The sequence below is a fragment of the Genypterus blacodes genome, unplaced genomic scaffold (genome assembly GCF_046128005.1).
Source record: "Genypterus blacodes isolate CSIRO-AG114 ecotype Tasmania unplaced genomic scaffold, CSIRO-AGI_Gbla_v1 ptg000055l_1, whole genome shotgun sequence".
Taxonomy (NCBI): Eukaryota; Metazoa; Chordata; class Actinopteri; order Ophidiiformes; family Ophidiidae; genus Genypterus; species Genypterus blacodes.
This window is the reverse complement of record NW_027466867.1, coordinates 6234819-6253273: the sequence shown is the minus strand read 5'-3', so window position 1 is coordinate 6253273 and position 18455 is coordinate 6234819. Positions and strand designations below refer to the sequence as shown.

Here is an 18455-nt window from a genome sequence, read left to right as displayed (position 1 = left end):
AGGAAGTGTTTGTCCTTAGTTCTCTTCTATGTACATTATAGTAATTTCCTGTCATTGTCTTTTATATTGTAGACTTGATGGTGCTTTTTCTAAGAATACATACATGTTCGAAAGTAATCATACCATTAAAACGGTTCAGGGTGAGACACTTACCATATTTTGCCAAATACATAATATTGGACACTGAAATGACGTCACCCTCGGCCTCAAACTCGGGCCCAGCGCTTCAGCCTGAGGGAGAGTTGCACCATCCAGTCGGGTTTACTCTCATTACCTCGGCCTACATTTCCCACATATTCATCCTACAGCTTGGTGCAGCCATAGTGTTGGTGTTGCTCTTGTTGTAGTTGTGGTGCACTAACCACCCCATTCTACTCTTCCTCCTCCTCTTCCTCCCTCTATTCGTTCTTCTCTCCCACCCAACCACTCCCCCCTTACCTCCTCCCCTTCTAGATGATGGTGAATAGAACAACAGAGGTATAACTTTCTCGTCTCTTCTCTGACCTTATCTTCTCTTCTCTCTTATCTTCTGTCATTGTTCACTCATGGTCGCCATTGCAAGCCAAAGCCTTCTGCCTGCTGGCACAAATGCTACATAGAAGCCTGAAAGCTTTTGCTTCTGACAGCAGCTCACCCTGTGTCCCTGTTCTGTGAGCCTGCATCGCATTTTGACTTTGTTTTGTTTGTATCCACCGTCCTGCTTCCATTAAAGCTTTCAGATACCTCGGGTACGCCTCGGACACTTTCGAAGTGTCAATTGTCACTTGTACCGGTAATTCTTTTTTATTGCAGATGACATATTTGGTCAGCAGACATAGCATATTAGATGTTACCTCCAGTGGCACTGACGTAGAAGAAGACATCTAGACATCTAGCAGTTGAGCTTTTACATGCAAATCCAATATTCAACAACAATATGCTGTAGCGTGAATGCACTTAAAGTTCTTTCGTAGCAGTTTCTTTTGTTTTCGAATCAAAAATCTTGACTTTGCTTGAGTAGGCAACCCATTTTAGAACTTAATTGTCACAGTAAAGCGACTAATTCTGATGCATGCCGACCTGCATGTCTGGTTTGAAAATATCATTCCTGTCAGATGAAAGTGTAGCAGCATGCGTGGCTTTTACCACATACAGATCCACAATATATTCTGGAAGAACATGAAAAAAGCTCCACCTTGATACAACACAAACTCACACACACAGACACAAACACACACACACACACGTTTCCTTTGACAGGAGTGAATTTGCTGATGCACTGTATATGCATTACAAAAGATACATACCTGCTATTCCCACTTGTTTGAGGTCAAATATATCAAACTTTCACTCTATTTGACAGCTGCTTAGTCCTAGTCTGCCATGCTCTGTTAAACTGCTTGGTCCTCAGTTTGCTGCTGTTTGATCACTACTGCTACATAATGACCCATCATAACGTGCTCATGACCCAATATGAAGCAGGCGTTCTATTTCTATACCTTCCTTTAACTGTCTGTCTCTCTCCTCGATTGTCTCCTTCTCAGAGTGGCTTCACCCCGCTCCATATTGCAGCTCACTATGGCAATATCAACGTAGCAACACTCCTTCTGAACAGAGGGGCAGCCGTGGACTTCAAAGCAAGGGTAGGCGCTTTTGCTTCAAAGCATTTTTCTCTGTCGGAGTCATATATCACAGACAATCACACACACACACACACACACACATATATAGGCCATTTTAAGTGGGTGCTGCAAACACTCACTCCAGGACTGATATCGGAGGGCTTGAGGGATGATATGGTGGATGCCGGTGTGAGTGCGTGAGGCGTAATTCCACAGCTGCCCGTGTCACTCTGCTGGACAGGAAACATATGCAACGTCTGTGTGCTGTGGTTAAAGGATGGATTCTGGGTGTGGGAAGTAGACTGGATGCACACCAGTATGGGAAAGAACAAGAATGTGTGGAATCCATACATACGCAAAGGCAAGAGAGAGACGAGGGGACACAGAAGCCAGAAGTCATTACGCAGAACACAAGACAGTGTCCTATTAAAACCTGTTAAGGGTGAACACACAACTTCCACCGCTCTGTCAGGACAAAGAGGTAAAGGGAAATCCAGCAAAGTGATGGAAATAAATGAGTCGTGTCAGAACAGAACACAGCTGACGTGTCTGGGACTTTTTGCCTCTAGAGGGAAGTATTGTGCCATTTTCATCTTGCCATCTCTCCCTACTGATGCTTATGGAAAAGCTGCACACACAGACAGAACTGCTTTATGCAGCTTTATTACGTCATTTCAGTTTTCATCAGCTTTTAAACTTTTTATGTTCTCCCCAGAATGACATCACACCGTTGCACGTTGCATCCAAACGTGGGAATAGCAACATGGTGCGACTGCTGCTGGAGAGAGGGGCCAAGATAGATGCACGCACCAAGGTAACACACACACGCACACGCACACACACACACGTGTCACTGACCAACACAGACTTATTGTCATAGAAAAATTGTATCTCTTGAATGTTACACAGTGTGTTTAATGGAAGGATAACTGTAATGTGTGTTTTCACTTCTAATCAGGTTTGCATTGGTCCAATGGTGGAGGAGTTTATTTCCAATATGACAAAACATATTCAAATCAAGTATAAAACTTAAACATAGAGAAATACAGATAGACAAAAACAGCAAACTCCCAGTGGATTAATTACCTAATTTTTGTTTACCTACTTACAAATCTGACACATAATTAACAGCATTCTTATGTCCCCACAATTTTTTTGCAGCGTAAACTGCAGGGAAAGTTATTTATTAAAGCAGGAAGCAGCAACTCAGCAGCTTCTGAGTGCACAGAAACAATAACACCTCGACACCAAAAACAATGAGCCTCAGCTATTTACTACACCCACAGTCAGGGCTTTTAGTGCCTTGCTCAAGGACACTGTCAGTAGGTAATAGGTCCTCTGCTTTTCATCTTCTCAGGATGGTCTGACTCCTCTCCACTGTGGAGCCAGGAGCGGCCATGAGCAGGTAGTGGAGATGCTGCTGGACCGAGGAGCTCCAATACTGTCAAAGACCAAGGTACAACTATACCCAGTGTGTGTGCGTGTGTGTTTGTTCTCCCCCTCTCTCTCTTTCAAACAATCTCCATCATTCTGTCCTGTATTCACCCTTTTCTTCTCTTGTTTCAAAGTTGATCCTGTTTGCTTTGAATGCTTTTGATCTCCGTCTTTCTATTGCGTCACTTTCATCCCACTGTTGTTTCCCTCCAGAACGGCCTGTCCCCGCTCCACATGGCAACACAGGGCGACCACCTCAACTGTGTCCAGCTGCTACTGCACCATGAGGTCCCCGTGGACGACGTGACCAACGACTACCTGACAGCGCTGCACGTGGCGGCCCACTGCGGGCACTATAAGGTGGCAAAGGTCATCGTAGACAAGAAGGCCAACCCCAACGCCAAGGCATTGGTGAGAATGGCAGAAATGTGCTGCTGAGAGAGAGAGAGAGAGAGAGAGAGAGAGAGAAAGAGAGGTGTGGGCTGCAAGTAGGAAAGAGATTCACTCTTTCATCCTTTGTATGTAAAGAGACAAGGGAGAGGAATTCTTCTGCTTCCAGTTCGAGGCGGGCGTGATGATCGTGGGCGAGAGGGCTGTGAATCAGTTGTCTGTTTTGATGGACGAAAGCAGAGAGAACGCAAAAGTTATGTGGAAAACGAGGAGGAAGAGATTTAGTTTTGGTTTGCTGGAGGAGGAGAACGAGACGCAAAAAGATAGCGGTAATGACGAGGCCAGTGAACTGTGGGCAAAAGCAACAATTATAAAGAGGGAAGGAGGCAGCAAAGGAGGGTTTCTGTCTCCCAAACGTGGAAAATAAAGACGTTGCCTTGCGGCGGAGGATCGAAATGACGCTGCAGTGTTGTTAAAGTTGCAGTGGAACGCTTCAAGTGCTGCAATCAGATCTTGATGATTTCAGCATCCAGCAACCAGCCAACGGAAAATTTCCCATTTCCCTCTCTCTCTCTCTCTCTCGTGTTCTCTCTTTCCCTCTCCCACTCCCGCCCTCCATCCTCTCTCTTCCTTGTTTACTTTGTTTTTTGTCTGAAACGCGAGCAAATGAATGGACGTAGATGGAGCAAATGGAGGAGAGTAAAAAGGAAAGGAGGCAAGGCAAGGAGACGAGAAGCAGCTCCTGGGTCCCAAACCGCCGTCTTGGCATCAGGCGCTCATCTCAGCTCTGTAATGGGAGCAGTCTGGGTGTGGTTAGAGCGCTGGGACTTTATAGCAGGAGGGAGAAAAAGGAGAGAAAAGAGGGGGAGGACACAAAGAGGAAGATGAAGTCATAGGACAGAGGTGGAAACCTCAAAGCCAAGGGTGTACAGGGAAGGAGGGGTGTGTATGTGTGTGTTGGAGAGACAGAGGAGAGTGAGTTGTAAAGAAAGTATCTATTTCAGCATACATACTTCTCCTTCTTTTTTTTGCAGTCAAGTCTTTCAACACATGCTCGCCTGGTTTGTAGGCCGAAAGAATGCAAGAAAGGGGGGAAAAAGGGGAACGAACCATCCGCCATTGTACTGTGTTTTCCATCCAGACGTCCAGATTCATCTTTTGCCAGCCCTGCGAGACCGCGTGGAGACACACACACCGCGCAACGCAACGCCGCCCGCTCAAACATTCACCTCTTCCTGTTTGATTCCTTTGCCCTCAGAATGGTTTCACACCGCTACACATTGCATGCAAGAAGAACAGAGTCAAGGTGATGGAGCTGCTGCTGAAGCATGGAGCGTCTATACAAGCTGTCACTGAGGTAGGTGTGTGTGTGTGTGTGTGTGTGTGTGTGAGACAGGGATGATTACGTTTCAGTAGGCAATGATCGAAAATGAATGTATACCAGAATATAGGAATCTTGTGTACTACATGGTTTACATTGTCTAAAGTACCTATGCTGTAGTTTTCTTTTCTTTTAGAGCTGGAAGCTTACAGGATAACTTGTGTTATGGGTTCAGTTCATGTTACAATAATCAGAAGTTTATTTAAAGTAATTTTATAGAATATTATGTTGGGAGAAGAAGAGTTAAGTTATTGTTGTTTATGGTAAATGGTAAATACACATTCAGTCGTACATGCAAATGTCACTAATCGCTTCTTTCACTCGTTCATTCCTGTTCCTTCCTCTTCGCTCACTAGTCTGGTCTGACCCCCATCCACGTTGCTGCGTTTATGGGACACGACAACATCGTCCATCAGCTAATCAACCACGGGGCTTCGCCAAACACGAGTAACGTGGTGAGTTCAGGGACCTTGTTTCTCTTTGTGTGTTGCTCGTCGCTGTCAGTCGTTGCATTTTCAATAGGAGAAAAGGGATAAGTAGTAAATGAAAAGAAAGAAGGGGTTGTGTTGGGGATAAAGGTCTGTAATCATACTGCATGTAAACTTTGAAACTACAGGGAAGATAGAAAATAAATAAATGGTGAATAAAAGGGGATTAAACAGAGAAAAGCAGAGTAATAAGCAAACAGTAGAACAGAGAAGAGGGGAGAGAGGAAAAGAGGGGAAAATGACTGAGCACTCAACTCTTCAACCCCAAGTTTTTGGTCGCCCACGCGTGTCTGTGGCCAGGTTACCGTAGAAACGAACCATTACAGGACGTCATTATGGTGAGTTGGGTGGGGTGAGCAAGGGGGTCTCTCTCTCTCTCCCTCTCTGTGTGTGTATCAGTCGATCGTGTCCTCAACCGAATGGGAGAGAGAGAGAGAGAGAGAGAGAAGGAGACATAGTAGGGACAAGGTGAGGGCAGACGCAAGGTGTGCAGAAGAGAATAACAACCAGGCCTTTCTCCTGTCCCTGTGTTTGTGCGCATGTGTGTGTGTGTGTGTGTTTCAGCGAGGAGAGACTGCACTCCACATGGCTGCAAGAGCAGGACAGTCCAATGTCGTGCGGTATTTGGTCCAGAATGGAGCTCAAGTCGATGCCAAGTCAAAGGTAGATAGTGTGTGTGTGTGTGTGTGTGTGTGTGTGTGTGGCTGTAAACAGCAAGGGGCTTTGCAATTAACTGACTCACTCTAAGTCGTGGAGGAATTAGAGGAAAATCAACCTCCTAAATTGGATTCATTAAAAAGACATTGATCCCACTTAAGTCCGGCCACAAGAGGGGTTTGTGATTGTGTCATTGCACCTTTTTGATGACTCAGCACACAGAGCCAAAACTTGTTTACAGTAAATAACCATTTTGGAGGAGATCAAATATTTAGGGGCGGGGTGACGTGTCGACGTTAATCGACTACTCGATTATGTAAATACGTCGATTTGCATAACCGTGCGCCGGTGCGTCGTAATGACGTAAGATGGCTGCGCCAGGTGGAAGCATGCACGCTACTGGAGAACAAACTGCGTCACTTTTACTTGAATTCAATAAGCAATATGTTGGATTGTAAAACGGAGATTATCAGTCAAAAGGTGGCTAGTTGTGGAATAATGCATTGCAAATCTTTGTTGCATTTCTTTGTTTTCAAGAGAAGTATTATTGAAGAAAATATTGAAATATTAATGAGATGTTTATTTTGGGGGAAATAATTGTTATATTGCGTAATAAATATAGTCTAATATATAGATTATTATAGAAATATAGATTAATCGACTAATCGAAAACATAATCTGTAGATTAATCGTTGAAAAAGCAAAAGCAAATTTGGCTGCAGGCTTAAGATAATGTAGCAAAGCAAACCATGTCCTTTATGTTGACATTTTTCTCACTAATAGTGGTTCTGAATATTTGAAATGAATGACGATGTGGAGCAGAAATCTCTCCAGAAGGGCGGAGAAGGAAACCGCTCAGGCTTTGACTGCAAACATCTGAAACACAAATGTGGAACACCAAGACTTTCTCTTGTCTGGATTTACTTCTATCCTCTGTCTCAAACTCTCGCTTGTGATTGCCAGGAGGACCAGACTCCGCTGCACATCGCAAGCCGTCTTGGCAAGCAAGACATCGTCCACCAGCTGCTGGCCAACGGAGCGTGCCCGGACGCGGCGACAAGCTCAGGGTACACGCCTTTACACCTGGCCGCCAGGGAGGGACACAGAGACGTGGCCTCCGCTCTGCTGGACCAGGGGGCCAGTCTGGGCATTACCACCAAGGTAAAAACCAAAGGTGGCCCATGTTAATGCTTGCATACATATCTGGGCAGATGGATACGCACGGATATGATCAATGCATTTGGCAGCTTGAGCCAGGAAACCGCTGGGTCTGTCTGGAGAGGGTTTTGTTTTAAATCGTGCTCGCTGCTACATGTTGCCTCATTGCAAAAGAATCTGATGTAAAACTTGTGACACACATCGTTTTTGTTCTTTCCACAGCCCAAGCTCTCACTGTATTACATCACATCAAAGTCATTTCCTTTGCTTGAGTGACATAACCCTCCAATTAACTCAATAATGTTTTATTAAATACACATAATTTATCAGAGGATCGAGGTGTAAAATATATAAGGCAAGACAGAACTGAGAGAATAAAATGAGCTTTTGTTATACTGTGGTTAAATGAAGTTTTCTCCTCTTGTGTCTTTGCAGAAGGGCTTCACTCCTTTGCATGTAGCAGCAAAGTATGGGAAGATTGAGGTGGCCAATCTGCTGCTGCAAAAGAATGCTCCCCCAGATGCAGCAGGGAAGGTGAGGCCTACACACACACACACACACACACACACACACAGAGGAACAGGCCAAAACCTTATACGTCTGTATTCTACAGATGGACTTAATTATCCAGTGGGTTGTCATCACACAGTCATTTTGTATGAATCACGTCTTTCTTCATCGTGTTATGTTGTTGTCACAACAACCGTCTTAGCAACTTCATCCTGCTCTCTGCTAGATTTCATTACAATGGTGTTGCAAAGTGTAAGCTCACACACATTATAGAATCTATAGAATGAGTACACCATATTTGACGGCATTGTTTTAGAAAGTGTGCATATGGTTGTTTGTGTATATGTGTGTGTGTTTGGCTAAGGTAGTCGTGATAATGATGTGTTGAATGATAGGCGGAACTGTGGAAAGAGATGATCAGACATAAATGCCTCCTATTGTGAAATGTGTATTAAATGGGTTCCATATTTCCATTTCTTCCGTTCAGTAATTCCTCAGTTGAGAGAAAGTAGAACAAATGTAGGGGATTTCCAATAAGCCTCAAAAGGAGCACTGAGACAAGAATCTGACTGCCTTTGGTGAATTAATACATACAAAGAAATACATTCATGTGCAATCATACTGTATCTTCACTGAACACACAGAATCGTTTCCTGATCTGATCTTTACTCACATGCACAGTATAGAGACAAATAGAATAGAATCTTTCACAGTAAATGTCGCCACGTCACATTTATCGCTGACTAACAAGGCCTGTGTTTGCATATATGTGTGTTTGTTCAGAGTGGACTAACACCACTGCATGTGGCAGCTCACTATGATAACCAGAAGGTGGCATTACTCTTGCTCAACCAGGGAGCTTCACCACATGCTGCTGCAAAGGTAAGGGCCTCTCTCTCTCTCTCTTTCTCTCTCTCTACTCTCTTTCTCCACCTCTCTCTGTCTCTCTCTCTCTCTCTGTTGTCACACACAAATATTCAAAGGTGATCCAAAGAGTGTTTCCAGTAAGAAGTCGTTGGTAATATTGCTCAGGAACACAATCCTGGAAATAAGATATTAAACTGACTCGCTGCAATACGTAAACATAAATAGAACATCTAATTATATTCTAATTACAGTTTAGTTCAAGTGACAATAATCTTCTAATATCATCTATTTCTATGTTATATTGTAACACCCAACCAATGAGTATTGCTGCTTGTACTGTGTTTGCTTGAAATAAATGTAACAACGACACTTTTATTTTTTAACAGGTTTATCAAATTAGACTCTGTTTTGACGCAGAAAGAAATGAATCGTTTGCTCTTCCTCTTCTGCCCAGAATGGTTACACGCCGCTCCACATTGCGGCGAAGAAGAACCAGATGGAGATAGCCACCACGCTTCTGGAATACGGTGCCTCCACCAACACTGTGACGCGCCAGGGGATCACGCCGCTGCACCTCGCCGCACAGGAAGGCAACGTGGACATAGTGACGCTGCTGTTGGCTCGAGACGCCCCCATCAACATGGGCAATAAGGTAAAAGATCAGTATGTGGTGACATGATTCGTCTCTGTGTATTCTTTCCTACATACGTGTGCTACTTGATGATCTACTGTTTTATGTGATAAACCTCCTGTCTCTCTCTCTCTCTCTCTCTCTCTCTCTCTCTCTCTCTCTCTCTCTCTCTCTCTGTCTCTGTCTCTGTCTCTGTCTCTGTCTGTGTCAGTCTGGTCTGAGTCCTCTCCACCTGGCCGCCCAGGAGGATAAAGTCAACGTGGCTGAGGTCTTAGTCAACCAGGGGGCTACTATAGACCCTGAGACAAAGGTAATGCTGCTGGATAGTTCAATTACATTAAAATAAGTACATAATGTGTGACAAAGGACCACGTCTTAGAGCTTAGTATCCGCTCTTGTAATGTACTCTCAGTATATACAGTATTTAGCTCAAAAACACAAAGAAGAGGAATGTAAACAGGAAAAATGAAATATTATCAAACTGGTTTTCTGTGTGTTCAGATGGGTTACACTCCTCTCCATGTGGCCTGTCACTATGGTAACATAAAGATGGTCAACTTCCTGTTGAAAAACCAAGCCAAGGTCAACCCCAAGACAAAGGTAGGCACTATTCAGACTCTGTATATTAAGTGTGTGTCAGCCAAGTGTGTGTGTCAGTGGGTGCAGTCACTTGCTGCAGTTCTCTTATCATGTCATGTCACTTGCTGTGTGTTTTCCAACCCTCTCTCTCTCTCCCTCTCTCTCTGTCTGTCCTCTGCAGAATGGCTACACTCCTCTCCATCAGGCGGCACAGCAGGGGCACACACACATCATTAATCTGCTGCTGCACCACGGAGCATCACCCAATGAACTCACTGCTGTTAGTACACGCACGTCTCACACACGACACACTTCCCAAATAATGAGTGGAATCCGCCTCACGATCATTGTTGTCCAGTCAATTTGCACCACCGACTCCTCTAAAATAAACACACAATCAGTGGTCCACACACTCGAGCGGTGAGTGGCTGGACTTGTCAAGGTGCTCGACGTTCCCCAACAGTGACTCTTACTCTACTGGGAGCAAAGTGGGACAGAGGAAATACATTTTTATCGATGGGAATGCTATGATATGAGGCCAAAACTGGAGTTGGGGAGATAAATGTGTAAATAGTGCAAACTGCTAAAAATATATCCAGAGAAATACAAAACCAGGTCATTCTTGAATACACCTCATGTTGACCCGCAGACTGGACTAGATTGTGAAGTCTTTTTTTAATGTTGTTTTGTTTTGTTTGGTTCAGAATGGAAACAGCGCCCTGTCCATTGCCAGGAGGCTCGGCTACATCTCTGTTGTAGACACGCTCAAGGTGGTCACGGAGGAGACTCTGACCACACAGGTACGAGTGTGTGTGTTTATTTGTTTGTGGACATCTGTGTGCGCCTAGCGACCAGGGCTGCATCACCGGCCAAAATACATAATTTCGAGTCTCCAGTCTTTCCGCCTTGACTGCAGAACAAACAGAAATTAGCTGACTGGAGCACTGAATAATTGATTATTTTTGTAATAGCCAGAAAAAAATGAAAGTGAATAAATCTGTACATTCCAAACACTTGACTAGCCTGTCTCCGTTCAACAGACTGTGGTGGAAAAACACAAGATTAACGTCCCCGAGACCATGAACGAAGTGCTGGACATGTCGGACGACGAAGGTAAGGACTCCCACGACGTTACACCGCATGTGTGTCCCTTTGCAAATCAGCATTATTCATTTTAATCAGTCCAAACAAAGTCTTGCTGCGCAACATGATCCCAGCCATGAAAATCCCAGAGAACCTAAGTCAATAAAACTCCAGCTTGAGTCACACTTGGCACTTGAGTTGCAGGTCCCGCAGTTGCCAAAGTTCCCCATTGTTGTCTAGGTTACTTAATTTTGTTTGTTGTTTGGAAGTAATTCCGCTGAAGCATGTTTATAGTTATGAATGTCAATACTATTGAAGAATTCTGTGCCAAATTGATAGTCTTAGCCACTAAATTCCATCCATTTTCATTTTTTTCTGTCATTATGATTTCGTTGTGATAAATGTGATTTTTCATATCTTTGGTTTGCTTTTTCTCTAACCCTGTCTCCCATCCCAACCACACAGTCCATAGAAACAATGTCCCTGAAATGATCACGGAGGACTATTTATCTGATGTGGACGAAGGTATTTTCTTCCATCTACGCTTTTTTGTTCTTTCTTTTACATCCATCATTTCTTTCTCTCACTCCTTTCATATCTCCACCATATGTCGTCATTGTGTTCTTTGCGTTTTGGAAGTTACAAGTGGATTGAACTTCTATTCTAGTAAATGTGATCCATTATTCTATATTGCAACTACGATGCTCTGATTGGTCTGATACCTGCTGTCGGGCTTTGAACTGGTCATATTTTCTTGCATTTTGCATGTAAACCTATAACTTTAACTTTTTTTAAGTGCAAGTGCAAGAACTGTACGCGTAGAATACAGTGTCCACACACACAAAATACTTGAGAGCTTTGCCCTGCTGTTTCCTGCTTCCTCTCTCACGCCGCCACTGCAACGACCTCCACTGCAACGACCTCCACTATATCCATGCGTCGAAAAATGCACGGATAGGGTATGCCTTTCTCCTGGTCGCCATGGCAACCGTCTGCATATGGCTTTGTGGAGTGTGTACCAGATTTCTTTTCACTCGCTGGAGTAGACGGCACACACACTTGATCCTTTGTCCCCGGGGGCTTGTCTGTGACACTGCCATTGTAGCTTCACACATGTGGGCCTAAGCAAACAGTGTCAGCTGCTATAGTGTGTGTGTGTATGTTAGAGAGTGTGAGTATGTGTGTGTTTGTGTGCTCCAAACTTGATCGTTTCTCTGAAAGTGCCTAATGAGAAAAGAGATGGAGAGGGAGAAAAATAGGAATTTACAGATCCCGATTTTCCCATCAATGGCTTGTTTTGTATTGGTTTTGCTCTTCCTGCCCTCTGCTCCTCGCTGAAGACCCTGCTGGTGATGAAGAATGGCGAGCTTTCAGTTTTAGGGAGTCACGTGTTTCTTGCTGTCTGTAGTCAACAATGAAGTCAACAATAAAGGGCTGAAGCTGTCCTTTTGCTTGTTTGTGTTAAACAGACATGGATATTGGGAATATCTGCATCAACTACTCCTGTAAGTCCCCCAAAAACTGCTGAATCTGACCACAACTAACTCCAGTAACCAGTCTGACGTGATCCGAACTCTCACACAGAACTTAACCAGTCGTATTCATTAGTGCATGTTTACCTGCTACTACTAATGTGTGTTGCTGTTGTTTACAGTTGGCATCTGTAAATTGGGATCTAAAATTGGATCAAGTGGAACTCTCGGAATGCAAACGTGCCGAGTGCACACAAGTACACGCAAACCGGTGTAGCAGCTGAGCAACAGCAACGATTAACACCTCAGATAACACCGGAGTCTTGATCTAAATCAGGACGACGCCTCAAACACTGCAACCTTTCATTTTCTTTCCCAGAGCTTTACAATTCATATTTGATCTGCATCTAAAGTGTAGAACACATTCATAACCAGACATGTTGTCGTGCCAATAATTGATCCTCACCCGGCATCCAGTTATTCCATAGGTTCATGAAGCTGTCATACGTTTTTCTTTATGCCTTATTTTGGTTTTGGCATATCATTGACTAAATATAGCATGAGTAAATAGAAGCAGTGACAAATCATCAAGAAGAAGATTAATATAAAAGAGTTTGAAGTTTTGAAACGTAATCTGAGAAAGCCTGTTGTCGGTCCCTGGCTGTTCTATCCATAACAATATTGAATAAGTTGTTGGTTTTGTGGTGTTAAGGGAGGAAAATGTCACTCTAATATAGACAGATGGAGATGGAGAGATTCGGACAAGGCTGTGTGGCAACTCCTCGTAGGATAGACAAGGATTGACAGAAGGTGGAGAATATGTCACGTGTTATGGGATTCAATAGAGGAAGACGTAAGAGAGGAGACGGCGTGTCAGGAATGCAGTTAGGGCAGGAAGTAGAAAGACACAGAGACAAGCAGGCAGACAGGTTAAGAAAATTAAGATGAAGAATGTCAGAAATGACCTGTATGTAAGTAGACAGGCAGGATTTAAGCTTGTGATGATAGATGGCCGGTAGGTAGTTAGATGTTGGACTACTTAGTCCAAGTCACACACCCCCTTGCTATTTATGTCCCACAGTTAGCTTGAGGTGTCCGTTTTGATACACACACACGCACACACACACGCGCACACATGCACACACAGGATAATCCGAGCGAAGGGTGGGTAGGCGGGAGAAAGCTGATCTGTTTGTGTGAGCTGGGAGAGAGAGAGGGAGAAAGTGACAGTATAAGAGAGAGAGAGAAGCGGACATAGTGAAAGTGTATGCAAAAGTGATGCAGAGTGAGGTTACAAGTGGAAGAAGGTGTCCAACTCGGCCTGAATGAAGTGTTTTAAAAAAGGAGGTGAGTTTTGTCTTGTGCAGGAGGGGGGGAGAATTTGTGTGTGTGTGGGGGTCGGGGGGGTCCGCGTCCGCCCGTGTGTTTAGGCTGAGCCGAAATAGAGGAGGGAGAGAGAGAGAGAGAGAGAGAGAGGAGGGCTTTTTTGCTTGAATGGAAACTCGTGGTTTGGAATGTCGCCAGATGGGGTCTGTAAAAATGTGTGGGTGTGTGTGTGTGTGTGTGTGAGGAGAGGGGGGGGGGGGGGGGGGGTAATTGGGGGGGGAGGGGTGCTTTAGCAGCAGGGGATGAGGAGACAGGGGTGGTAGTGAGAGGGGGAGGAGGAGGAGGGGTGTGTGTGTTTTGGGGTCTCCGGTGCTTTGTGGTTGCTGGAATGCCTCCTTCTTTCTTTCCCCCTCCGTCTCTCCGCTTGCATGCACTTGTTTCCCTCTCCCTTTCTTTTTTTCTTTTTTTAAACCCCTCCTCTCCCCCGTCTCTCTTTCAACTCTGGCGGTCAGCAGTTCATCAGTAGGCTAGGATCTACAGTAACTGAGGGGAATAACATGCCACTAACTGACTGCCTGCTAGGACTGTAACGTAGGTTTGAACTCTTTCACCACTTTTTTATTGCTTAAATGGAGTATTGCATTGGTTTGTTATTGCTCGAAGGATAGGAAATGTGGATTGTGTGTTTCTCTCTAGACTGGAAATATTTTCTTTGACATGAAACATGTTCTTATGTGTAATCTGAAGTACTCTTAAAATCAGACTCAATGCACTAATCTGTCGTGAATGTTACCAACGTAGCACTTTGTGGTTTGTTTCCAGACTTAGCTTGTCACTGTATTTCACTCGGGAAGTACTAAAAGCTTTTCGTAACAGAGTGACATAAGACCGTGCATGTGTGTGTGTGTGTGTGTGTGTGTCTGTGTGTGTGCTTAAAAGGGCCCATGTGTTCGGGCCTCATTGATTGATTGTCTCAAAGAGCAAGTGTAGTAATAATAAAATACTAAAACTGACATCAAATCTTACATTCTTATTGTTGTAGTGTCCCACATTTACAGAGAGAACTTAGTCTGTGTATCTGCTCATCCACTGCTCAAGAAGCTACTGTAGAATGTGTACCTTGCTCAGAGACACATTGGCAGTAGAGTTCAGATCCACCAGCGTAGTTCAGTAACAGCTCTGCCCAACATATACTGAAGAAGTGAGCTAGGAAGCTACAGAGCCTCTTACATCTGTGTCCTTTTCTTTAAAACACCTGCTGCACTGTGTGTTTCGAACCACTAGGTGACGATGCAATGACGGGGGACACAGACAAGTATCTGGCCCCCCAGGACCTGCGGGAGCTGGGAGACGACTCGCTCCCTCAGGAGGGATACATGGGCTTCAGTGTCGGGGCTCGGTCACAAAGGTAAGACCCAACTACGCTCCTTTAAGAGTTTCTGGAATGATCGCAGACAATTTGAGCCGTTATTTGTAATGTCGGCTTGCAAATATTAGCAGGGTTCACTGACTTCTGCACATGTGAGATAACATTTGACAGGCAATCAAGCCAACATTACATGTGGAGATACTGAATGTAAACACTATGACCCTGCTGACAGGAGGGTTTGCATGTCATGTAGAGAAAGGGGCAGCGAACGACACGCATCTATGAATACAGTTGTTTTTGCATTTACAGCTGGTAAAGATAATGAGTGTACAATTCAAATGAGGTGTTTTACATTGCGTGTCAAACTTAGAACTCGTTTGCATTACTGGTGACATGAGAACATCACTTATCACATGTTTATCTGTCTTGTCTTTGATTACCAAATGATTAAGTGTCAATGTGCTCTCTGTGACAGGAAGGTTCATCTAAATGTTCATGTTCGCACACTCAGATGTCACAATTTATCTGATCTATACCTTGATGCCTTAAAAAAAAAAAAAGTGTTTTCCAGTGAAGCTCCAGGATCAATATCAGGGAAAGCATCCTCTGTGCAATCATTATAAGTAGTATGTGAAATCTGGTTGGCAGTACAACCACGCACACTGTTCTGACCCCCATCCTCTGCCTCACACAGATGACCGCTGGGAGGTCACAGAGGGGTCGTGGGGGTGGGGGGGGGGTCTCTGTGGCCATTGAACTTTTTTTGCACAGTATAACATGCGCGCTAAAATATTGACATTCGTGCAACACAGAGGAGGGAGTGACTATCGAATATCTGAGGGGTGACACACACACGGACACTGAGCCACGGGAAATTAGAAACATGTTCACTTCCATGGCCTTGAGCGCTGGGTTAGATAAATACACACTGTTTGAGCGGGGTGGAGGGTCTGGGTCTGGGTCTGTGTGTGTGTGTGTGTGTGTGTGTGTGTGTGTGTGTGTGTGTGTGTGTGTGTGTGTGTGTGTGTGTGTGTGTGTGTGTGTGTGTGTGTGTGTGTGTGTGTGTGTGTGTGTGTGTGTGTTCAACCCAAGCATAGATGAATAAATGGTTGAATGAAGCGCTGGTACTTGTGCAGGAATCGGCTTGCATCACCAAAAATTGACACCCCTGGATCAGAGTTTTCGAGATAATTTCACTGTTAGCTCCCAGGAACCAGGCGGGGTGCTCGGGGCGACGGTGTGCTCGGGGCGACGGGGGTGTTCAGTGAGACAGGCGCTAAGCTCAGCTGGCAGGGAAGTGGCATCGTCCTACCAACCTGCATCTCTCTCTATTGTCCACTCCTTTTCTTTTCACGATTTGTTATTCTCTCCTCATGTCCGTTCTTTATGTTAGTCCCAAAATCAGGTAAGGCTGAAGGCATGAAGAGGCAACCCTGCACCCCCCTCCACCCCAGACCCCCCCACCACCCCCAGCCCTGTTCTCTTCCAACACCCCCAGAATCCCCCACCCACCCACCCTCCCTTCCCTCCAGTCACTATCAGTACTGATCCTGTGATTCCTTGTGATGCATTATATTCATACGTTTGGACTCTTTTGACCTCTAACCTTATAGTTTTGACTGAATGTGTGTATGTTTTTGTTCAGTGTCACCCGTTAACATGAGATATTTGTGTTGTGTACCGTGGTTTACCTCGTGTGTACCTTTTATGTCAGATCCTTGCTTTCAGTTGGTTGATTGATTGTAGTTTGATTGTGCGTGCTGGACTGCGGTCATTGCTTCTGCCTGGTACCTTTGTGGATTTGATCAGCATCATTTTTTTTGGTTTCTGTCTAGAATATTCCTTTATCGAACTTCCAGGGACCTGAATTGACAGCCACCTGTACATCCCGATTGCCAGTCTTATAGAGTTTATGATAACAATTGAACACGTACGCTTCATATGGACGTTCAAAAGTGAATTAGCCATTGCCTCATTTTTTTGTCAGAGCAGGTTCAAGCTTTTTTGTGCAAATAGCAAATGTGTTTTGAAACAAAACCCTTGATTTTGTAATCTGATATATGCACTTAGGGCTGCATGTTCAGGGAGTTTCAGATATCATTACCACAAATTTAGATGACAGCTGCAAGTGCGAACACAAACACACACCTACACACACACACACGGTTACACGTACACACACATGCACAAATGAAACATTGCTGCAGGAAATCTTCAAGCCGTCCATGGCCCGTAATGTGTTTTAACATACCTCTGAGGATCATTTCTGCATTCGATTTCTGTATCGTCATGTTTTGTGCGACGAAGCATTTTCCAGTCTCGTCGGTTTACGGTCACTCACTTGTGTAGCACGAATGTCATTGGGATGTAGTGGAGATGCTCCAGTCGAACATCAATAAGGTATCAATGCTCAGGAATGCTCTTTATTTGCCTCCTAAAACTCCCGAGTCTCGTTCTCAGAGCCTTCACCTGCATCACAAACCACAACAAACTGCCCGAGGACAAATGTTTTCTAAATCTTAATCATCCAGCTGACATCCAGTTTTAACATGGATTTATCTTCAAAAACATGACTTAGCTTTCATAACGGCTCCCTCTCGTTGTCAGCACTAAGACCCGTGTCCACTTCCTGTCCGAACAATGTCCATCACATATTAATCTGCTTAACTTTCATAAGCTTCTCTGCCTCGCTCGGGGCTTCCGGGCCACTCTATTGTGTGCTGCCCTCAGGTAGAGTGTCGCAGCTCAGAAATAGGTGCAGACAATGACAATGTAGTGATTGTTGAGTGACCCTCCTACATCTTACTGTACTCTGTAGGCTGCAATATTGACTCATAACCCCAGAGGATCTGTTTAGAAACCCACCACCACATACATCTGCAGGATACTGTGGATACATTGGTGGTGATATATACTATAAATATGTGTTTGTAGCTCTGGGTTGTGGTTTCTGCCTTGTAGCTGTTGTTGTCAGGTTCCTGGAAGCTTGCATGCATTTAATGTGTTTGTGTTTATGTTTTTCTGTTCACTTTCATAACCCCTCCCCTACCCTCCTTACCCCCCCCGCCCCCACCTTCTCCTCACCTCCCCCCGTTGCCATCATTGTGACGACTGTTGTCTTGGTTATCCGTGACTGCTACGGCAACCACACCAAGCCTGCGTTCCTTCAGTTCTGATAGGTCCAACACGCTGAACCGGAGCTCGTTCACGCGCGACAGCATGATGATTGAGGAGATACTGGCGCCAAGTAAGGAGATGGTAAGTCCAATGAGAGCACCTGTGTGTGTTTCAATTGTGCTCCTCCTTAATGTCTCTGCCTTCTTTTCAGCCTTTCCTCTCTCTCTGTCCATAATCCCGTAGTCATTAAACATAATGGGAGACTCAGTTCTGTCTCCAAATGTGCCGAAAGCCTTAAGTTCACCAACTCTTAACACCTGAGCTGGTGTTTACATAAAGACGAGCAGTCCAGTGACATTTTACTGAATAAGGAAATGAGATTAGTGTTCAGT

The 18455-nt window shown here is 44.6% G+C and overlaps 1 protein-coding gene across 7 annotated transcripts in view; it reads left to right on the top strand.

Moving 5' to 3' along the window:
* Positions 1 to 18455, top strand: part of LOC143002019 (uncharacterized) — a 92561-nt gene that overhangs the window by 45823 nt on the left and 28283 nt on the right. For 3 of the 7 annotated variants that reach the window (XM_076151939.1, XM_076151933.1, XM_076151936.1), the window contains exons 7-27: positions 454 to 477; positions 1524 to 1622; positions 2317 to 2415; positions 2959 to 3057; positions 3249 to 3446; positions 4684 to 4782; positions 5163 to 5261; positions 5859 to 5957; positions 6915 to 7112; positions 7545 to 7643; positions 8403 to 8501; positions 8941 to 9138; positions 9329 to 9427; positions 9619 to 9717; positions 9878 to 9976; positions 10401 to 10496; positions 10737 to 10809; positions 11245 to 11304; positions 12249 to 12284; positions 14862 to 14985; positions 18102 to 18204. In XM_076151939.1, the coding sequence (XP_076008054.1) occupies positions 454 to 477; positions 1524 to 1622; positions 2317 to 2415; positions 2959 to 3057; positions 3249 to 3446; positions 4684 to 4782; positions 5163 to 5261; positions 5859 to 5957; positions 6915 to 7112; positions 7545 to 7643; positions 8403 to 8501; positions 8941 to 9138; positions 9329 to 9427; positions 9619 to 9717; positions 9878 to 9976; positions 10401 to 10496; positions 10737 to 10809; positions 11245 to 11304; positions 12249 to 12284; positions 14862 to 14985; positions 18102 to 18204 (2199 nt within the window). The remainder of the gene's footprint in view (positions 1 to 453; positions 478 to 1523; positions 1623 to 2316; positions 2416 to 2958; positions 3058 to 3248; positions 3447 to 4683; positions 4783 to 5162; positions 5262 to 5858; positions 5958 to 6914; positions 7113 to 7544; positions 7644 to 8402; positions 8502 to 8940; positions 9139 to 9328; positions 9428 to 9618; positions 9718 to 9877; positions 9977 to 10400; positions 10497 to 10736; positions 10810 to 11244; positions 11305 to 12248; positions 12285 to 14861; positions 14986 to 18101; positions 18205 to 18455) is intronic. The other 4 variants (XM_076151938.1, XM_076151940.1, XM_076151934.1 and 1 more) reach the window with 3 other exon arrangements.